This window comes from Chiloscyllium punctatum, chromosome 8 (genome assembly GCF_047496795.1).
Source record: "Chiloscyllium punctatum isolate Juve2018m chromosome 8, sChiPun1.3, whole genome shotgun sequence".
Taxonomy (NCBI): domain Eukaryota; kingdom Metazoa; phylum Chordata; class Chondrichthyes; order Orectolobiformes; family Hemiscylliidae; genus Chiloscyllium; species Chiloscyllium punctatum.
The window spans coordinates 77642156-77662567 of record NC_092746.1 but is presented as its reverse complement, the minus strand read 5'-3'; the positions used below and the strand labels follow the sequence as shown (position 1 = coordinate 77662567).

The following is a 20412-nucleotide window of genomic DNA, read 5'->3' as shown; positions in this document are numbered from 1 at the left end:
GCCAGGTCTGATTCCAATCACAACTTGCCACTTGGTGGATGTCCAATCCATTGATTTTGGGCTTGTGTCCTTGCCATTTTGAAAGGCCACTGTGCACCTGGAGGAGTGTTGGCAATCTGGCATTGCCCTTCGCTAGCGAGGTCATTGTCCAACAGCCACACAGCCAACATGGCTGACAGTCCCTCACTCATACAAACCCATTCTCTCACCATTCAGGCAACACGTCCTACCTGTCCTTATCTGCAGCTATACCCCATCTGAACACCTTCCCTTAGTCACCGCTACTCTGTTCCCAAGGTTACATTGCAGACCCAACAATTGTTTTCTGGACAGTGACAATCCGTCAAATCCAAACATGTGCTTTTATTTACAACCAGCAAAAGTGAACACAAACAAAACCAGTAGAGGCTGCAGTTTACCCCACAAAGCAAACCAAAGGAAGGTGTGACAACCGATGACTGTTTTACACTCTCCGATGGTCTACAGCACCCAGCGCTCATCAACAGGAACCAGGTGTCAACAAGACCATGTCTGGCTTGTAGCTGACTTCTGTTACTTACAAGCAAAGCTTCCCAATAACTTTGTTGTCCTCCATAGAAGAGTTCTCCAATTGCCCAGTTCCTCAGCATCCAGCACTTCACCGCTTTGTCTGCTCCATTTATACAAAGCAGCACACTCTGTTCAGAGTTGAGAGTATGGTGCTGGAAAAGCCAGTCAGGCAGCACTGGAGGAGCAGCAGAGTCGATGTTTCGGGCATAAGCCCTTCATCAGGAATGACTAACACACTCTGTTCAGACAATATTGGAAGGCTCCCCCAGACTGGATTCCAGGCAGTAGAATTACACCTCTAGCAGCACCATTGTCTGCTTCACCTCAGCCCTGGTCAAAGCATGTATCTGTGCTCTGCAACAGATGGAGATTGCACAATGGTGTCATTAAATTGGGGAGCCCTTGTCCTCAAGTAACCAGTCTTGTAAGGCACCATCACCCTCAAATTCGGCAGGTATATAAGAGTGCTCTAGGACGTAGGTGTCGTTGAAGATGTCAGGGTAGAGGGCACACAACTCCAGAAACTGGTAAATGGTGATCACAGATCACCTGGACATGAACGGAATGGAAGCCATTCCTACTGATGAATTCTGCAGGGTTGTGATATGGCCCTCTCAGTGCCGCATGTTTACAGTCAATGGTACCCTGCACCTGGGAGAAGCCAACTATGTTTCTAAATTCTGCTGCCTGGGCTGCAGCACTGACCATGAATCGGGAAATAAAGTGAACTGGTGTGATCTTGCACAGATGACCTCAGCTACTGTCACCATGTTTTTGTGAGTGTACTACTGAGAGATCCCAAACAGGTCACCCATCACTGCCTAGAAGAATCCTATCACCCAGAAATGCACAGCGGCTGTCACCTTCACAGTCACCAGGATAGGATGGCCTCCCACTCCTACAGCCTTCAGGACCTGCTTCAGCATCCGGCATTGTACCATCACAGAATCCTGGGAATGTAGAGCCAATGTAAGTACTGCAAGTTCTTCATACCAGGAAATGAAGTCAGGCTGGAAAATTCTGGGCTTTCTGCACACTCCATGCATCCTGAGGGGCCCTAAGTCTTTGACCTCTCCCTGAGATGTGGATCATGCACTTTAACCGTCAAAGTGACACTGATTCTCTCCAGGTGTTGTCTCAACCATTTTCCAGTTGCATTTCACATCTAGAGAAAGGCAAGTGATGGAAGGGAACACAGTTCATGGTGGACACTGAAAGCATCGGGCTTTGCTTGGTGATCAGATACAGCAGTGGCCCCCATCAGTTTCTAAATTGTCCACTTGGTTGAATAAATGTGCACTGTGTTGGCTGTACAGCTAGTTGCTACATGGTGCAGGTATCAGATTGAAGTCTCGTGCCATATAGCAAGATGATGCCTAACCCCACTGCTCACCCATAGACAGATCCCTACAGATAAGCAGTCCATCTGTGTGTCTGTACAAAAGAGCATGGCAGCACAGCAATAATGAGCACCTTTGTCTCTAACTGAAGCAGAATGCACTAACAGGCATGGTTCGGCGTCGCAAGGTAAAGCTTGGATGCTGTGAGCGTGTAGGTAGGCGCTAAGTGGTCAAGTGCTAAGGCAGCAAGTGAACAACCCTGAGATTGGACAGAGATAAGCCATCCATGAGTGATGTACCTCTCTTTGCTGCAGCCTTTCAATGCTAGCTGCAATGCGACATGCAGTGTAAGCCAGTGCTTCCTGAGTGGCCTGCAACTGTATTGAATGGGCGCCAAAATGACTGTGAGGGATTGACAAGTGCTGAATGCCAATAACTGTGGTCAAGGGGTGCATGTGGTTGGACCACTGTCGATCAGGTCCTGAAATGCTTTTTGGTCATGCAGAACATAAAGGGCCTTCAGAGCAAGCAGTGAGCTGAAGTCACCAAGTACCCACTCTGATTTCCAGGGTTCCTCTTATTTGGCACGTTTGGTAATTTATGAAGCTGAATATTCATGAGGTAAATTGGGCCATTAACAAGGTACTTAGCAAGTAATAATCCACCTTCACTGGCAACTCCCTGCCACCTAGCAAGAAACTTTCAATGCCACTTTGTGACAGTGAGAGGCTTTCAACATCAACATCAGCCTTGTTATAGAGTCATAGAGATATACACATGGAAACAGACCCTTCGGTCCAACTCATCTATGCCAACCAGATATCCCAATCCAATCTAGTCCTACCTGCCAGCACCTGCCAAACCCTTCCTATTCATTTACCCATCCAGATGCCTTTTAAATGTTGCAATTGTACCAGCCTCCACCACTTCCCCTGGCAGCTCATTCCATACACGTACCACCCTCTGTGTGAAAAAGTCGCCCCGCAGGTCTCTTTTATATCTTTTCCCTCTCACCCTAAACCTATGCCCTCGAGTTCTAGACTCCCCCACCCCAGGGAAAAGACTTTGCCTATTTACCCGATCCATGCCCCTCATAATTTTGTAAACCTCTATAACCTCCGATGCTCCAGGGAAAACAGCCCCAAACCTGTTCAGCCTCTCCCTGTAGCTCAAGTCCTCCAACCCTGGCAACATCCTTGTAAATCTTTTCTGAACCCTTTCAAGTTTCACAACATCTTTCCGATAGGAAGGAGACCAGAATTGTACACAATATTCCAACAGTGGCCTAACCAATGTCCTGTACAGCCGCAACATGACCTCCCAACTCCTGTACTCAATACTCTGACCAATAAAGGAAAGCATACCAAACACCTTCTTCGCTATCCTATCTACCTGCGACTCCACTTTCAAGGAGCTATGAACCTGCACTCCAAGGTCTCTTTGTTCTGATTCTGCCACAAATTGCACCATAGCTCACTGTGCTCAGACCCCTAAACATTTCACCAAACAAATACTACCATCTATGTGCTGTGAAGATTCTGTCCTTCCCTGAAAGAGGAGAAATTGCCCTGTATTGAACTCACAATGAGTAAGCACGGGACTCCTAAATCCACATCCAGAAGTCTGTTACAAAAGGCAATCGTGTGGCTGGAAGAGTTCGATAAACCTGACATCACTGATGGCAGAAAGTAGACAGCTGCCCTCCTTGAATCTTACATAAAATCTTGAATTAACCATAATTTCCTTCAGTTAAACATTAGGAAACCACAAGCATTTTTTCATTGTCAATCATAAGCTCTGTTGCTTTGCCGCTGATGTCAACTCTCGTCCAAGCCACTCACTTATAACAAAGCTATGCACAAACTTGGCAGCATGGCTGTGCCTGTGCTGAGCTTCATACTTCACATACTCTCTAACACCAAGTACACTTAGACTCATTGTCATAGAGGTCTACAATATTGAAACAGACCCTTTGGCCCAACCTACCCATGCTGCCCAGTTTTCACAATTAAACTAGACCCATTTGCCTGTGTTTGGTCCATATCCCTCCATTCCTACACCATCCAAGTAACTGTCTAAATATTTTTTAAATGACAGAATTGTACTCACTTCCACAATTACCTCTGGCAGCCCATTCCAGACACTCACCATGTCCCTCTGGAACCTTTTGTATCTCTCCCCTCTCACTTTAAACCTACGTTCACAAATTTTAGACTCCCCTACCTTATCTAAGCCTGTCATGATTTTATAGACCTTTAAGGTCAATCCTCTGTCTCTTATCCTGTAGGGAAAATAACTGTCAGCCTATCAAACCTCTCCTTATACATCAAACCTTCTAGTCCAGATAGCATCTTAGGAAGTCTTTTCTGCATTCTTTCTAATTCAATAATATCGTTTCAATAATAGGGTGATCAGAGCTGCATGCAGTACCCTAAATGTGGCCTCATCAACGTCTTGTACAGCTGCAACAAGACAATCCAACTCCTATACTCAGTGCTCTGACCATCCTGTCTACCAATGACTCCACTTTCAAGGAGCTATGAACCTATACCCATAGATCTCTTTGTTCTATAACACTCCCCACAGCCGTATCATTGACTGTGTAAGTCCTGCCCTGATTTGACCCACCAAAATGCAACACCTTGCATTTATCTAAATTAAACTCCACCCATCATTCCTCAGTCCACTGGCCCAGGTGATCGAAATCTCACTGCATTTCCAGATAACCACCTTTACTGTCCACTACACCACCAACCTTGCTGTCATCTGCACATATACTTGTGTATATATCTGTAACATTGTCTGCTTCCACACTCACCTCGATTGCACTCCAGTCAAAAACCTCATGCACATTTTTGTCGCTTCCAATTGCAAGAGTCCATTGCACGAATAGCTTCCTTCTTGGCCTTCTATCCATAATATAGCCATTGGTATTCAGCTCTGTACTAAGAATCTGCTCGCCTATCACTCCTAGCTCCATTAACCCCGGTGGATACCTATTTTCCAACCCATTCGATTTTACATCTTCGTTGTCTGGCTCAAAATCAATCCTCGATATAGGTGTTCCTAACCTTTGTAAACTCCTTAAATGATTCATTCATTTCTGGGCTCTTCAGTCCCACGACTCCACCCTTCCCGTTATTCGCGTTATTTCTGGAGCTCCCTCCTGAAATCATTTTACCTCCATAAATCTTGAAATTCCTGTAGAAACCCCTCAAAACCCACAAATCCAACTTTCTGTTATAGAATCATAGGAACAGAAGTAGACCATTCAGCCCCTCAAACTTATTCCATTATTCAATGAAATTATGGCTGATCTGTGGCCTAACGCCATAAACCTGTCATTAGCATATATCCCTTAAAATCTTTGCTTAATAAAATATTATCTATCTCAGATTTAAAATCAACAGATTGTCGCCTCTTCTAATTTCCTTTCCAAGGTTAGATATGTGTTAGGTTTTCTTTATTTAAAAAAAACTTTCTACATCTTCTATGTTACAAAAATGTACATAAGTCAAACTTGTTTCACAAGTTCAGCACTTTCCAAAACTATTTGTTAGCTGTCGAGTGAATGCTGGAAAAGTTGCTCTGAGTTGGGTATTGATATTTGGCTAAAGGCATCATAAAAACACTGGGCATTATCTGAGGAAAATGTCTAATTTGTTGCTCCCAATCCACTCCAAAATCCCACAATATATTGGCAACTTCCACATTAACATGGCAGTTGTTTCCTCAAAGTTCTCTTTTGCTGGTAGTATGCTCTTTTGCTGGCCCTGGGTTTCTGAAAAGAGGCTCAGAGAGAAGGCCATTTTTTTAGGTGAGTGTACAATCACAAGAACAAAACAAATTCACTAACAAAGTGATTGTTTACTGCTGTTACAAATAATGTTTCAAGCAGAAGATATCTGAATGACATCAGCATGTAACTCTTTGCAGCCTACATAAAAATTAATCTCACAGTATTTTGATGAAATATCTGAATATGCTACTTACGAAAATAGATGAATGGCATCACTCTTCACTGTAATGAAATCTCTCTTGTACTTCATAAACTCTCGTAGAGTTACTTGAGGGTTCATATCTATGGTGAACTTGTTATCAACTGACCACGTTTCCATAGCCACTAGTACAATTCTGGTGTTGAGCTCTTCCTTGAATATCTGATATGACAATATGACAATCCAAATCAACACATGTACATATACTTATTAAAAATGTTTACATATGGTGCAAGGTACATTCCATAACCAAATACAAAATCATTGAAGGATACATTGCAAGGTACTAAAACTACATGAAACTACTTTTTCAGGACTATCTCTTGATCACTCATCCGTTCTAACTTGGTCAAAGAAAATTAGTAGAAAGTGCTGCAAGTGGCAAACAATGAGCATTTCCTGAATGTTCACAGATTTTCCACCGAATGATGATGGATTGGGAAACTACATTAAAAGGTATGACAGTAGACGGGCAATGACTAATAATTAAAGAACTAATACAACGTTTACAATATCCAATCTTGTTGTTTAAGATAAAGTATATTCCTTCAATGCAAAAACAAAGCCAGGAAACAAAGCGTTATAATCATGACTCGTGAAAAAATCAACAATTGCATTTGATTAGATAAAGTTACAAAGAAAAAGGTAAGCCCTTGGATTTTGCACATTAGAACTCAGCAAAAGAAGGACCAAATGAAAGGAAAACAGCAAGTTGATAAAATAATGAGAAATACATAAATGGACTGTATAAGTTTCTATAGGTATATAAAGAGGCAAAGATTAGCAAAAGCAAATACTGATCCATTACAAGTGCATCAAAATTCATAATGGGGAATAAGGAAATGGCAGAGCAACTAACCAAATACTATATATCTGTTTTCACGGGGGAAATATAAAATATCCCAGAAATAATGAAGAATTAAGGGGCTAGTGCAATTGGCATCAAAGATTAGTAGGCAATACTGTAACTAAAAAAAGGCTTCCTTTAAAGAATAGAGACTTCAAGTATAGTCCCGTTGTATTCCCACAAAGGGGAAAGAAATACAGGGTTCTCTGGATGGCAATGCGGAAAAGGAGGAGTGTTTCTGACGGATAAAAAAAGAACTGCAGATGCTGGAAATCAAGAAAAAAAAATAGAAAGTGCCAGAGAAATTCAAAAGGTCTTGAAGGGTCACTGGACTCAAAATGTTAACTCTGTTTATCTCTCCATAGATGCCTCCAAATCTGCTGTGTTTCTCCAACACTTTCTGTTTGTTTCCTCTGACATATGTTTGGTGGATAATACAATTAAGAAACAGGCCAAAGAAAGAAAGTTCAGAGGGGATTTCAAAGCATAGAAAAACAAAGGAATAGTATAGAAAAGATTGGCAGCTAACAGAAAGAGGAGTTCAAAAGAATATGTAGATAAGCCAACAAGAAGTGAGGCCATACTGGATTTGGTTCTGGGTAACGAACCAGGCCAGGTATTAGAACTAGAGGTAGGTGAGCACTTTGGGGACAGTGACCACAATTCGGTGATTTTTACTCTCGTGATGGAGAGGGATAAGTGTGTACTACAGGGCAAGAGTTATAGCTGGGGGCAGGGAAATTATGATGCGTTGAGGCATGACTTAGGATGTGTGGATTGGAAAAGTAGATTCCAAGGCAAGAGCGTAATTGATATGTGGAACTTGTTCAAGGAGTAACTATTGAGTGTCCTTGATAAGTACGTACCTATCAGGCAGGGAGGAAAGGGTCGTGTGAGGGAGCCGTGGTTTAATAAGGAATTGGAATCCCTTGTTAAATGGAAGAGGGCGGCCTTTGTAAAGATGAGGCGTGAAGGTTCAATAGGGGCGATTGAGAGTTATAAGGTAGCCAGGAAGGACCTGAAGAGAGAGCTAAGAGCAGCAAGGAGGGGACATGAAAGGTCCTTAGTTGGTAGGATTAGGGAAAACCCTAAGGCTTTCTATAGGTATGTTAGGAATAAAAGAATGACTAGGCTAGGAATAGGTCCAATCAAGGATAGTAATGGGAAGTTGCGTGTGGAGGCTGAAGAGATTGGGGAGGCACTGAATGAATACTTTTCGTCAGTATTCACTCAGGAACAGGACATTGTTGTCGATATGAATACTGAGGCACGAATAAGTAGAATGGATGGCTTTGAGATATGTAGAGAAGAGGTGTTGGAAATTCTGGCAAGGGTGAAAATAGATAAGTCCCCTGGGCCTGATGGCATTTATCCTAGGATTCTCTGGGAAGCAAGGGAGGAGATTGCAGAGCCATTGGCCTTGATTTTTGTGTCCTCTTTGTTGACAGGAGTAGTGCCAGAGGACTGGAGGCTAGCAAACGTGGTTCCCTTGTTCAAGAAGGGGAGTAGGGATAATCCTAGTAACTATAGGCCAGTGAGTCTCACTTCTGTTGTGGGCAAAGTCTTAGAGAGAATTGTAAGGGATAGGATTTATGCACATCTGGATAAGAATAATGTGATCAGGGATAGTCAGCATGGTTTTGTGAAGGGCAGGTCGTGCCTCACAAACCTTATTGAATTCTTTGAGAAGGTGACTAAGGAGGTAGATGAGGGGAAAGCGGTAGATGTGGTATATATGGATTTTAGTAAGGCGTTTGATAAGGTCCCCCATGGTAGGCTACTGCAGAAAATACAGAGATATGGCATTGAGGGTGAGTTGGAGGTTTGGATTAGGAATTGGCTGGCTGGAAGAAGACAGAGGGTAGTAGTTGATGGCAAAGGTTCATCTTGGAGTGCCGTCACTAGCGGTGTTCCGCAAGGATCTGTTTTGGGACCATTGCTGTTTGTCATTTTTATAAATGACCTGGAGGAAGGGTTAGAAGGTTGGGTGAGCAAGTTTGCGGATGATACGAAAGTCGGAGGAGTTGTAGACAGTGAGGAAGGATGTGGCAGGTTACAGCGGGATATAGAGAAGCTGCAGAGCTGGGCAGAAAGGTGGCAAATGGAGTTCAATGTAGCTAAGTGTGAGGTGATTCACTTCGGTAAGAGTAATAAAAAGATGGGGTACTGGGCTAATGGTTGGATACTTGGTAGTGTGGAAGAGCAGAGGGATCTTGGTGTCCATGTACACAGATCTCTGAAAGTTGCCACCCAGGTAAATAGTGCAGTGAAGAAGGCATATGGCGTACTGGCTTTTATTGGTAGAGGAATTGAGTTCCGGAGTCCTGAGGTCATGCTGCAGCTGTATAAGACTCTGGTGCGGCCGCATCTGGAATATTGTGTGCTGTTTTGGTCGCCATACTATAGGAAGGATGTGGAGGCACTGGAACGGGTGCAGAGGAAGTTTACCAGGATGTTGCCTGGTATGGTAGGAAGATCCTATGAGGAAAGGCTGAGGCACTTGGGGTTGTTTTCATTGGAGAAAAGAAGGTTTAGGGGTGACTTGATAGAGGTGTACAAGATGATTAGAGGGTTAGATAGGGTTGACAGTGAGAACCTTTTTCCACGTATGGAGTCAGCTATTACATATGGTGCAAGGTTAGCACTGCTGCCTCACAGCGCCAGAGACCCGGGTTCAATTCCTGCCTCGGGCAACTGACTGTGTGAAGTTTGCACATTCTCCCCGTGTCTGCGTGGGTTTCCTCCGGGTGCTCCGGTTTCCTCCCACAGTCCAAAGATGTGCAGGTTAGGTGAATTGGCCATGCTAAATTGCCCGTAGTGTTAGGTAAGGGGTAGATGTAGGGGTATGGGTGGGTTGCGCTTCGGCGGGGCGGTGTGGACTTGTTGGGCCGAAGGGCCTGTTTCCACACTGTAAGTAATCTAATCTAATCTAATCTAAGGGGGCATAGCTTTAAATTAAGGGGGGGTTGATATAGGACTGATGTTAGGGGTAGGTTCTTCACTCAGCGAGTCGTAAGTTCATGGAATGCCCTGCCAGTAGCAGTAGTGGACTCTCCCTCTTTATGGGTATTTAAGCGGGCATTGGATAGGTATATGGAGGATAGTGGGTTAGTGTAGGTTAGGTGGGCTTTGATCGGCGCAACATCGAGGGCCGAAGGGCCTGTACTGCGCTGTATTCTTCTATGTTCTATGTTCTATGTAATTCTATGTCCATATAAGTAGTGAAAGTATTGAAAGAGGAGGACTGAGGAGTGATTAGGCACCCACAAGTGGATTTATACATGGAAACAGAGGAGCTGTATCTAAGAATACTGAAAGAAATGAGACTGGAAATTGTGAAAGTATTAGCCACAATTTTCCAATCTTCTTCAGAATCAGAGGCAGTGCCAGAGGATTCAAAAACTGTGAACATTTCACCCTTGTCCAAAAAAGGGAATAAAGTTAAACCCAAACTATTGACCAGTTGGTTTCATTTTGGTGGTGAGAAGCTGCTAGGAATAATAATTCAAGAGAAAATGATCAGTTTCTTGAACAAAGGTAGGTTAATTAAGCAAAATCAGCATGGATTTGCTAAAGGAAATTGTGTTTAACTAACTTGCTGGAGTATTTTGATAAAGTAACAGAGAGGGTTGAGAAGGATAAAACTGCTGACGTGGTGCAAATGAATTTCTAAAAGATATTAGATAAAATAGCACACACATACTTGCAAGAAAAAGTCAGAATGCATGGATCAAAAAGGACAACAGCAAAATAGCTACAAAATTGGATGAGTGACAAGAAACAAACAATACAGTGGTAGCATTTTTCAGACTGAAGGATTGTGGAGTTCCCCAGGGTTTGATGTTCAGAACATTGCTCTTTTTGATCTATATTAGTGGCCCAGATCTTGGATATAGGATACAATTTCATAATATTTAGATACTGAAAACTTGCAGATAATGTGATTCATGAAGAGGATAGTGTAGAACTTCAAAAGTTCATAGATAGTTTAGTGGAATGTGCAGACAAGTAGAACACAGAACATTACAACGCAGTACAGGCCCTTCGGCCCTCAATGTTGCGCCGCCCAGTCACACTAATCTGAAGCCCATCCCACCTATACTATTCCATGTACGTCCATATGCCTGTCCAATGACGACTTAAATGCACTTAAACTTGGCAAAACTACTACCGTTGCAGGCAAAACATTCCATACCCTTACTACTCTCTGAGTAAAGAAACTATCTCTGACATCTGTCTTATATCTCCCCTCGCTTTAAAGTTGTGTCCCCTCATGTTTGCCGTCCCCATACTTGGAAAAAGGCTCTCCCTGTCCACCCTATCTAACCCTCTGATTATATTGTATGTCTCTATTAAGTCACCTCTCAACCTTCTTCTCACTAACGAGAACAGCCTCGAGGCCCTCAGCCTTTCCTCGTAAGACCTTCCTTCCATACCAGGCAACATCCTAGTAAATCTCCTCTGCACCCTTTCCAAAGCTTCCACATCCTTCTTATAACGCGGTGACCAGAACTGTACACAATACTCCAAGTGTGGCCGTACCAGAGCTTTGTACAGCTGCAGCATAACCTCCTGAGTCCGGAACTCTATCCCTCTATTAATAAAGGCCAAAACACTGTATGCCTTCTTAATAACCCTGCCAATCTGGGTGGCAACTTTCAGGGATCTGTGTACATGGACACCGAGATCTCTCTGCTCACCTGCACTCCCAAGAATCTTACCATTAGCCCAGTACTTTGCATTCCGATTACTCCGTCCAAAGTGAATCACCTCACACTTGTCCACATTAAACTTCATTTGCCACCTCTCAGCCCAGCTCTGCATCCTACCTATGTCTCTCTGCAACCTACTACATCCTTCGTCACTATCCACAACTCCACCAACCTTAATGTCGTCCGCAAATTTACTAACCCACCCTTCTAAACCCTCATCTAAGTCATTTATAAAAATGATGAACAGCAGTGGACCCAACACCAACCCTTGTGGTACGTCGCTAGTAACTGGATACCAAGATGAACATGTTCCATCAACTACAACCCTCTGTTTTCTTTCAGTAAGCCAATTACTGATCCAAACTGCTACGTCTCCCACAATCCCATTCCTCCACATTTTGTACAATAGCCTACTGTGGGGAACCTTATCGAATGCCTTGCTGATATCCATATACACCACATCAACCGGTTTACTCTCATCTATCTGTTTGGTCACTTTGTCAAAAAACTCAATAAGATTCGTTAGGCACAACCTATCATTCACAAAACTGTGCTGACTGTCCCTGATCAGATTATTCTGTTCTAGATGGTTATAAATCCTCTCTGTTATAACCTTTTCCAACACTTTACCAACAACTGAAGTGAGACTCACTGGTCTGTAATTACCAGGGTTGTCTCTACTACCCTTTTTGAACAAGGGAACCACATTTGCTATCCTCCAGTCCTCAGGCACTATTCCTGTAGACAATGATGATTTGAAGATCAATGCCAAAGGCTCGGCAATCTCTTCCCTTGCTTCCCAGAGGATCCTAGGATAGATCCATTCAGCCCAGGGGACTTGTCTATTTTCACACGCTGCAGTATTTCTAATACCTCTTCCTTGTGAACCTCAATCTCTTCTCGTCTAGATGCAAGTATCTCTGTATCTTCCTCACCAACATTTTCATTTTCTATAGTGAACACTGTCAAAAAATACTTCTTTAGTGCTTCCTCTATCTCCTCTGCCTCCACACACAACTTCCCACTGCTATCCTTGATTGGCCCTAATTTAACTCTCATCATTCTTTTATTCCTGACATACCTATGGAAAGCCTTAAGGTTAACCCTGATCCTATCCACCAACAACTTCTCATGTCCCCTCCGAGCTCTTCTGAGCTCTCTTTTTAGGTCTTTACTGACTTCCTTGTAACCCTCAAGTGCCCTGAGTTTTCACATTTTGTCCTAACATAAGCCTTCTTCTTCTTCATCTTGACCAGAGATTCCACCTCCTTCGTAAACCACGGCTCACGCCTTCTATATCTTCCTCCCTGCCTGACAGGTACATACTTATCTAGGACACACAGGAGCTTTTCCTTGAATAAGCTCCACATTTTTAACGTGCTCATCCCCTGCAGTTTCCTCCCTCCAATCTACGTTTCCTAAATCTTTCCTAACTGCATCGTAATTTCCCTTCCCCCAGCTGTATCTCTTGCTCGGTGGAGTACACCTTTCCCTTTCCATCACTAAAGTAAACCTGATAGAATTGTGATCGCTGTCTCCAAAGAATTCACCTACTTCCAAATCTAACACTTGGCCAGGCTCATTACCCAGTACTAAATCTAAGGTGGCTTCGCCCCTTGTAGGCAGGCCTGTCTACATACTGTGTCAGGAAGCCCTCCTGCACACACTGGACAAAAACTAACCCATCTATAGTACTTGTACTGTAGTGATCCCAGTCAATATTTGGATAGTTGAAGTCCCCCATGACAACTACCCTGCTTCTCTCACTCCTATTGAGAATTATCTTTGCTATCCTTTCCTCTACATCTCTGGGACTATTCGGAGGCCTATAGAAAACTCCCAGCATGGTGACTTCTCCTTTCCTGTTCCTAACCTCAGCCCATACTACCTCAGTTAACGAGTCTCCATACATCCTTTCTACAACTGTAATATTGTCCCTGATCAACAATGCCACACCTCCCCCTCTTTTACCATCTTCTCTGTTCTTACTGAAACATCTGAATCCCGGTACCTGCAACAGCCATTCCTGTCCCTGCTCTATCCGTGTCTCCGTAATGGCCACAACATCGAAGTCCCAGGTACCAACCCACGCTGCCAGTTCACCCACTTTATTTCGGATGCTCCTTGCGTTGAAGTACACACACTTCAAACCAGATTCTCGCTTGCCAGTGTCAGATACTTGATTTTGGAACTTCCTACTCTCATCCTCTTCAGTACCTGTCCTACAATTTTGGTTCCCATCCCCCTGCTGTATTAGTTTAAATCCACCTTAATAGCTTTAGTGACTTTCCCACCCAGGATATTGGTACACCTCTGGTTTAGATGAAGACCATCCTGCTTGTAGAGGTCCCACCTACCCCAGAAAGAGCTCCAATTATCCAAACACCCGAAACCCTCCCTTCTGCACCATCCCTGTAGCCACGTGTTCAACTCCTTTCTCTCCCTATCCCTCACCTCACTAGCACGTGGCACAGGCAGCAAACCAGCGAAAACAACTCTGTTTGTCCTAGCTCTAAGCTTCCATCCTAGCTCCCTGAATTTCTGCCTCAAGTCCCCATCTCTCTTCCGACCTATGTCGTTGGTGCCAATGTGGATCGCGACTTGGGGCTGCTCTCCCTCCCCTGAAGGATCCCAAAAACACGATCAGAATCATCACGGACCCTGCCACCCAGGAGGCAACACACCAACCATGAGTCTCTCTCGTCCCCACAGAACCTCCTATCTGTCCCCCTAACTATCGAGTCCCCAATGCCTACTGCTCTGCTCCTCTTCCCCCTTCCCTTCTGAGCAGCAGGTGCCCCACTGCTTTCCCCTGGTATGTCATCCCCCCCAACAAGTGGCAGATGAAATTTAGTTCAGAGAAATGTGAAGTGATTTATTTGGTGGGATGAATGCTCAAAAACATTTTAAAATAAAGGATACAATATCAAACGGGACACAGGAAGAAAGGGGTCTCAGTGTACATGTGCATAGATCATTGAAGGTGGCAAATTAGAATTAGAGTGTGGTTAAGAAAGAGTATAACATCCTGACTTAATCAATGGCAGCGCAGAATACGAAAGCATGAAAACTATGCTAAAATTGTATCAACAATGGTTAAGCCTCAACTGGAATTCTGCACAGCACCCTTTAGGAAAGACACAGATGCGTTAGAGTGTGAAAAGATTCATGAGAATGATTTGAGGAATGAGGAACTTCAGTTACTTAGTGAGATTGTGGAAACTGGGATGGTTTTTATTGGAGAATAGAAAATTGAGGGGAGATTCATACATAGGTATTCAAATTCAAGTGGAGTCTGAATGGAGTAGGCACAGAAAATTTTTCCCATTGACGAAAGAATGCGAAGACAACTAGTTCAAGTAATTGGAAACTGAAGCAAGAGCATCATGCAAAGAGCTTTTTCACACAGCAAGTGGTCACAATGTGGATTGCACTACCTGCTACAGTGGTAAAGGTGGGGTGTATTAAGGGTTTAAATGAGAATTAGATCATTATCTGAAAAGACAAAATCTGCAGGGCTGTGGGAAAACATCAGGGAATAGGTTTAGGCAAATTGTTCCTTCAGAGGGCCAGCACGGACATGACATGCCAAATAGTTTCTGAATTTAGAATCCCTACAGAGTTGAAACAAGCCTTTTGGCCCAACAAGTCCACACTGACCCTCTGAAGAGTAACACACCCAGCCCCATTCCCCTACCCTATTTTTACCCCTGACTAATGCACCTAACCTACACATCCCTGAACACTATGGGCAATTTAGCCTGGCCAATTCACCTGACCTGCACATCTTTGGACTGTGGGAGGAAACTGGAGCACCCAGAGGAAAACCACACAGACACGGGGAGAACGTGCAAACTTCACATGGACAGTTGCCTGCGGTTGGAATCGAACCCGGGTCCCTGGTGCTGTGAGGTCACTGTGCTGTTTCCTGCCTTGTTATAAACCTGCTGTGATTCATCCTCAGCTCCGACTCTTTGTTTGTGTGTTTTGTGGGAACAGTGATCAACACTTACCATATCCACCATGTTCACAATTGATTTTGCGAAATTGTTTGTAAGGCCCACCGACAGACGATGTTTTTTAAACTATAAAGGGAAATAAAATGTTAACTCGCATAATTCAAATCTGTAAAGTAACAGAGTAATCCACAGATATTTACCAAACTATGCCACACAATTCCTTTTTTAAATGTTATCCATTTGCTAAAATGTATTTCTACTGCTTTAACAGGGAATCACTATCAGGAGGAAGGACAAAATGGAAAAATATTCACTAACACATAAACTGTTGCAATCACGTCTCAGACCAAACTACCAGATTTATGTTCCAATCTGAGTAGTAACTGGCAGCACTGTGCCATCTGCATTGGCGAGGTCCAGCAAGGACTCATAGTGGTGAAAGTGTCACTGGAGGTGAGATGGCATCAAACAGTGGTGACTTTCATTACTGCCTTAGTGGTGCAGTGAAGGGACTTGTGCCTGGCCACCAGGCCCATGGCCCACAACAGAGCACTTAATAAGAAGGACTGTAAAGTTGAACACTTTTCTTTATTTCCTTATTATTTTGCCTTTATATTCCATGTTTTGATTTATTTCTCTGTGTTTTCTGTGGTACCAAAGGGTGGTGATACTATACAACACTTTTCACTGTATTTTGTAGCAAAATACACATGACAATAAATAAATCAAGGTAAAAAACACGAGATCGAGGGGATTTACTGAGAGAACAAAGCTACAATAGCCACAGTTTTGAACAAATAGTAATAAACTTCACAACTTTACAACAGTAACACAACTTAAATATACACACAACTTATATCCAAACATGCAGAAAAAATATATACATGCTGAACACCTGCAGTGCATACAAATTGGAAATGCGATCAAGACAGATCCCACAGATTTCTCAGCAATTCCCCCAAACTTTAAATCTCATCTCGTTAGATGTGCCAACATTCTGCTAAAGGTAAAGTCGCCAAAATCCTACCAGACTCTCATTAGAGAGACACAACTCATTGTTTAACCTGAGGGTCACCATGCCTCAGGCAAGAGGACAGGTTGAGAAGGAGTGTCCTGCACAGTAACCTCAACCATTGCAGGAATTGAACCCATGCTGTTGGTGTCACTCTCCACTGCAAACCAGCTGTCCAGCCGGCTCAGTTAAATGGTTCAAGAACCTACTCAACAAGATAATCTGGAACTCCCTGTTCAGAGAAAAGGCTCTGGCCTCACAGTTCAGGCCACTGACATTTTTGGTCTTATAACAATTGGTTTGAAACACTGAGGTGATACTCATTGGACTGCTCTTTCAAAAAGCTTGCACAGGCACAGTGGGCCAAATGCCCTCCTTCTCTTTAATGTCCTATGTAATACATTTGGACATATTCACGATTTTAGAACTCATAAGGGATCATTTTGCAATGATACTGGAAATGTAGTTTAGCTAACAATGAATATATTTTAAGGAATGTTTCAGCTAAAATAATTACAGATATTGTTGCAATCCCAAAAACAAAAGAGATAAAGGGCTCATTGCCTTTACTGGTACTGTGTAAAAATGCATCTGTCTCATGAATAAACTATGATGACGTCTTCTGTGAGTACAACAGCAGCTTGCTTTTCTTCTCAGGCATCTTTGACCTATCTGACTGTTCACTGGACTGCATTATTCCATTTTGTTCCAATGCTTATCCTTCATGATCCAAATGTATCCACTAATAATTTGAATCTTAATTCATCTCCAAATTTTCAGTCAATTTTAACTTCAGAGTGTCCACTGCAGCCCATTGTTCTGGCAACCCACTCAGTTCAACGGATGTATTTAGAAGTTCCAAGAGATGTCAAATGGATGAACCAATGCAGCTTGCTGGATTTAAGTCAGCTCAATATTAATTAGTCCAGGGGCATGCCAGCAACAAAATTAGTGCAGGAGGGCATTTGCTTAATAACAGTGATCAAAAGTATTATTTTGGGATCCCAAAGGAATGTCCCTACTTTTCCTAGCCCCAGAAAAATAAATCTTATATTTTCAGGCCTCATTCACCAGATATATTCTAAGCAGATCTATCCTAACTTGGGAGCCAGATTTCTATTAAGTAATGAGATCCTAATCTGCAAATTAAAAGGAGCCTACCACCTGAAACAGAAAGGCACTTTGACCATTTCATGATAGCCTCCTCTGAAAGTGGAAATGGGCTGCTGATTGACACTAATGGGACATTATGACACCCAGCATATACCAGTTGCTACATTACCAGGGTGTCTTGTTTAGTTCTGAACTGAGCTTTCAAATCCATTTCAGATTCAGTCCAACACTTCCTTCCATTAACTTTTAAAAATTCTCCAGTTTAGTTCCAGTCCTGAGAAGTTCTTATCTCAGTACCCTTAGTACTTCAGACAACGAGTTTTCTAATCATCAATCTCTTCACCAACATTCACTGATCTCTTTGTGACAGTAAACCTTGCATTTTTATTGATCCTATCTTTGTCAAAGTTCCAGTTGGTGCACTAACAGATCATTTTGTTCATTCTCACTTTCCTTCGGGAATGTTTTCTAACAATGCAGTCATCCTGCAGCCTGTCATTCCTTGCTTTCTCTGCGTGCAAATTCAAAGATCAATTAGTCAACCATTGCAGCCCTCCTCTCTGGAAGTCCCTTCTTGATCCAGTGTTCCCCGCTACCCATCATTTCACCTTAGAATCATAGAAACCCTAAAGTGTGGAAGCAGGCCGTTAGGCCCAAGAAGTCCACACTGACCCTCCAGAGAATAACTGACCAGACTCATTCCCCCTAACCTATCTTTACCCCTGCCTAAAGCACCGAACCTACAGGTCTCTGAACACTATGGGCAATTTAGCATGGCCAATTCACCTATCCTGCACATCTTTGGATTGTGGGAGGAAATCAGAGCCCCCAGAGGAAACCTACGCAGACATGGGGAGAATGCTCCACACAGTCACCCAAGGCTAGAATCAAACCCAGGTCCCTGGCACTGTGAGGCAGCAGCGCTAACCACTGAGCCCTTTGTAACCTCTTAAAAAAAGCAACATCTTTAACAATCTCTTCACTCTTGATTCCTGAACTTTGCCACTTACAGTTTGGTATCAGCTTTGCTCCTGTGTTGTCCTTTTGTTTGAGGAAAGCTATAACTCACTCCTTATAACTTAATTAATAAGCTATAATTTACTCCAGTAAATTATTATTCTACAAACTGTGTCGAAGAATCAAAGGTCAAATAATCCTGAACCAGATTAAATGTGGCCTTTACCATAAAATGGTCATTAACAACCATCAGCTCAATGTACTTTGTCTCGTCTTGAACATTCCGGCGAATTCGATGTATCTGCAACGAGAAACAGAACTGCTCAGTAATAAACTGTATGTCAATATTGCCGTTACCACTCTCACTTAAAAAAAAACAAATGCAAGATACAAAGCTACATATTTCAAGCTATAGTGGATGAAGTATTATTTGGATTAGTGAAAGAAACATGTGCAGTCCAGAAGTCCAACAAAAGGAATTGAGAGAAGGTAGCTCACCACCACCTCTGTAAGGCTAACTAGGGATGGGCAATGTATGCTGTCCCAACCAGCAACAGCTACATCCCATGTGTGAATATAAAAAAAATATAAATACAAGAGTTTTTAATCTTGTGGTAAAGGGAAGGGGCAGGAAGAACAAAGATCAGTATAGGGTGCAGACCAGGGAAATTAAACAATAAAATATTTCATGTTGCAACAGCCAGAAAGGATATAGTGAAGAAACAAAGGCTGTGTTGAAATGACCTGGGATTTTCTACATAAAATCATGTGAATGTAACATGAGGAGATAAAGAAAGAAAACATGTAAGGCCATCTGAGCAAAACAAAGATACAGCAAAAAAAAAGACAAAAGCTAATGCACAGAATGGTATGGGTGTACAAGTTAGAATCTAAAGGTGTGGAACTCAACGTTGAGTTCAGAGGGTTGATGCGCTGAGTTGAATAATTTAAAAAAACCTTGAGCTCGCACTAAGTATTTGTAGAACACTGTCAGAAACATGGATAGAAAGGTCAGCATGGGAACAAGGTAGGGAATTCAAATAACAAGTCATCAGGAGGTCGGGGCGTTTCAATGGACAGAACAAAGATGTTCTGTGAAGCAATTGTCCTGTGTTTCCCCAATGTAGTGGGAGCCACGTCATGAGCAATCAGTACAGTATAGAAAGCTGCAAGGTGAAAAATTGCTGTTTCACTTGAAAGGGGCATTTGGGGCCTTAGATGGTGAAAAAGGAGGTGAAAGGGCAGGTGTAGATCTCCTACGTCTGCACGGAAAGGTGCCACAGGAAAGGGGTGTAAAGTATAAAATGAGAGAAGTGAAAAGAAACTACTCAGGAAAATTCACCACACACACTAGGTCAAACAAATGTCAGTGATCAAGTATTTCACAAAGAATACTGGTAATACTTTCATAACGTGGATTTAAGCCACCAATAAATTACTACTGTTAAGAGCAACAAGAGTCACAGACTTCCAAATGTGCTAAATAACTGTCATCATCAAATAAGGGAATGGATAAGAAAGGAAATTCTAATGAACCTAATAGACAGGGAATAACTGTAAAATGGATAGGCATAAAGTGGAGTGTGTAATTGCACTTTGTTTTTGCTCATTGTGTGTGATTTAGTTTGTTAGTTACTGCTTATTGATTACTTGCAGCACAGAAGCTCAATGATTGGAAACAAGCAATCTTAATGACTATAATAGAGATTACAATAAGGTATTATAATATTACAGGTTGTTTATATAAAATTATAGTTAGGGACAATTGAGGGAAAACCCAAAAGAATTTTCTAAACCTTTTTAAAAGAATAAAACAAGGATATACAGGCAATAGAATGAAGAGGTTTAATTAGGGATTCACTATAAAAAGCTGCTACTAGAGTCCTGAATAATAGCATTCATTTCAAAATAGATCTGGGAAGTAT

General features: G+C 42.6%; 1 protein-coding gene across 6 annotated transcripts in view; it reads right to left on the bottom strand.

Annotated features, from left to right (window-relative positions):
- Positions 1-20412, bottom strand: part of adam22 (ADAM metallopeptidase domain 22) — a 391455-nt gene that overhangs the window by 171356 nt on the left and 199687 nt on the right. For all 6 annotated transcript variants that reach the window (XM_072575862.1, XM_072575864.1, XM_072575865.1 and 3 more), the window contains exons 9-11: positions 18714-18788; positions 15460-15531; positions 5883-6049 (exon numbers count right to left, since the gene is read on the bottom strand). In XM_072575862.1, coding sequence (XP_072431963.1) covers positions 5883-6049; positions 15460-15531; positions 18714-18788 — 314 coding nt within the window. The remainder of the gene's footprint in view (positions 1-5882; positions 6050-15459; positions 15532-18713; positions 18789-20412) is intronic.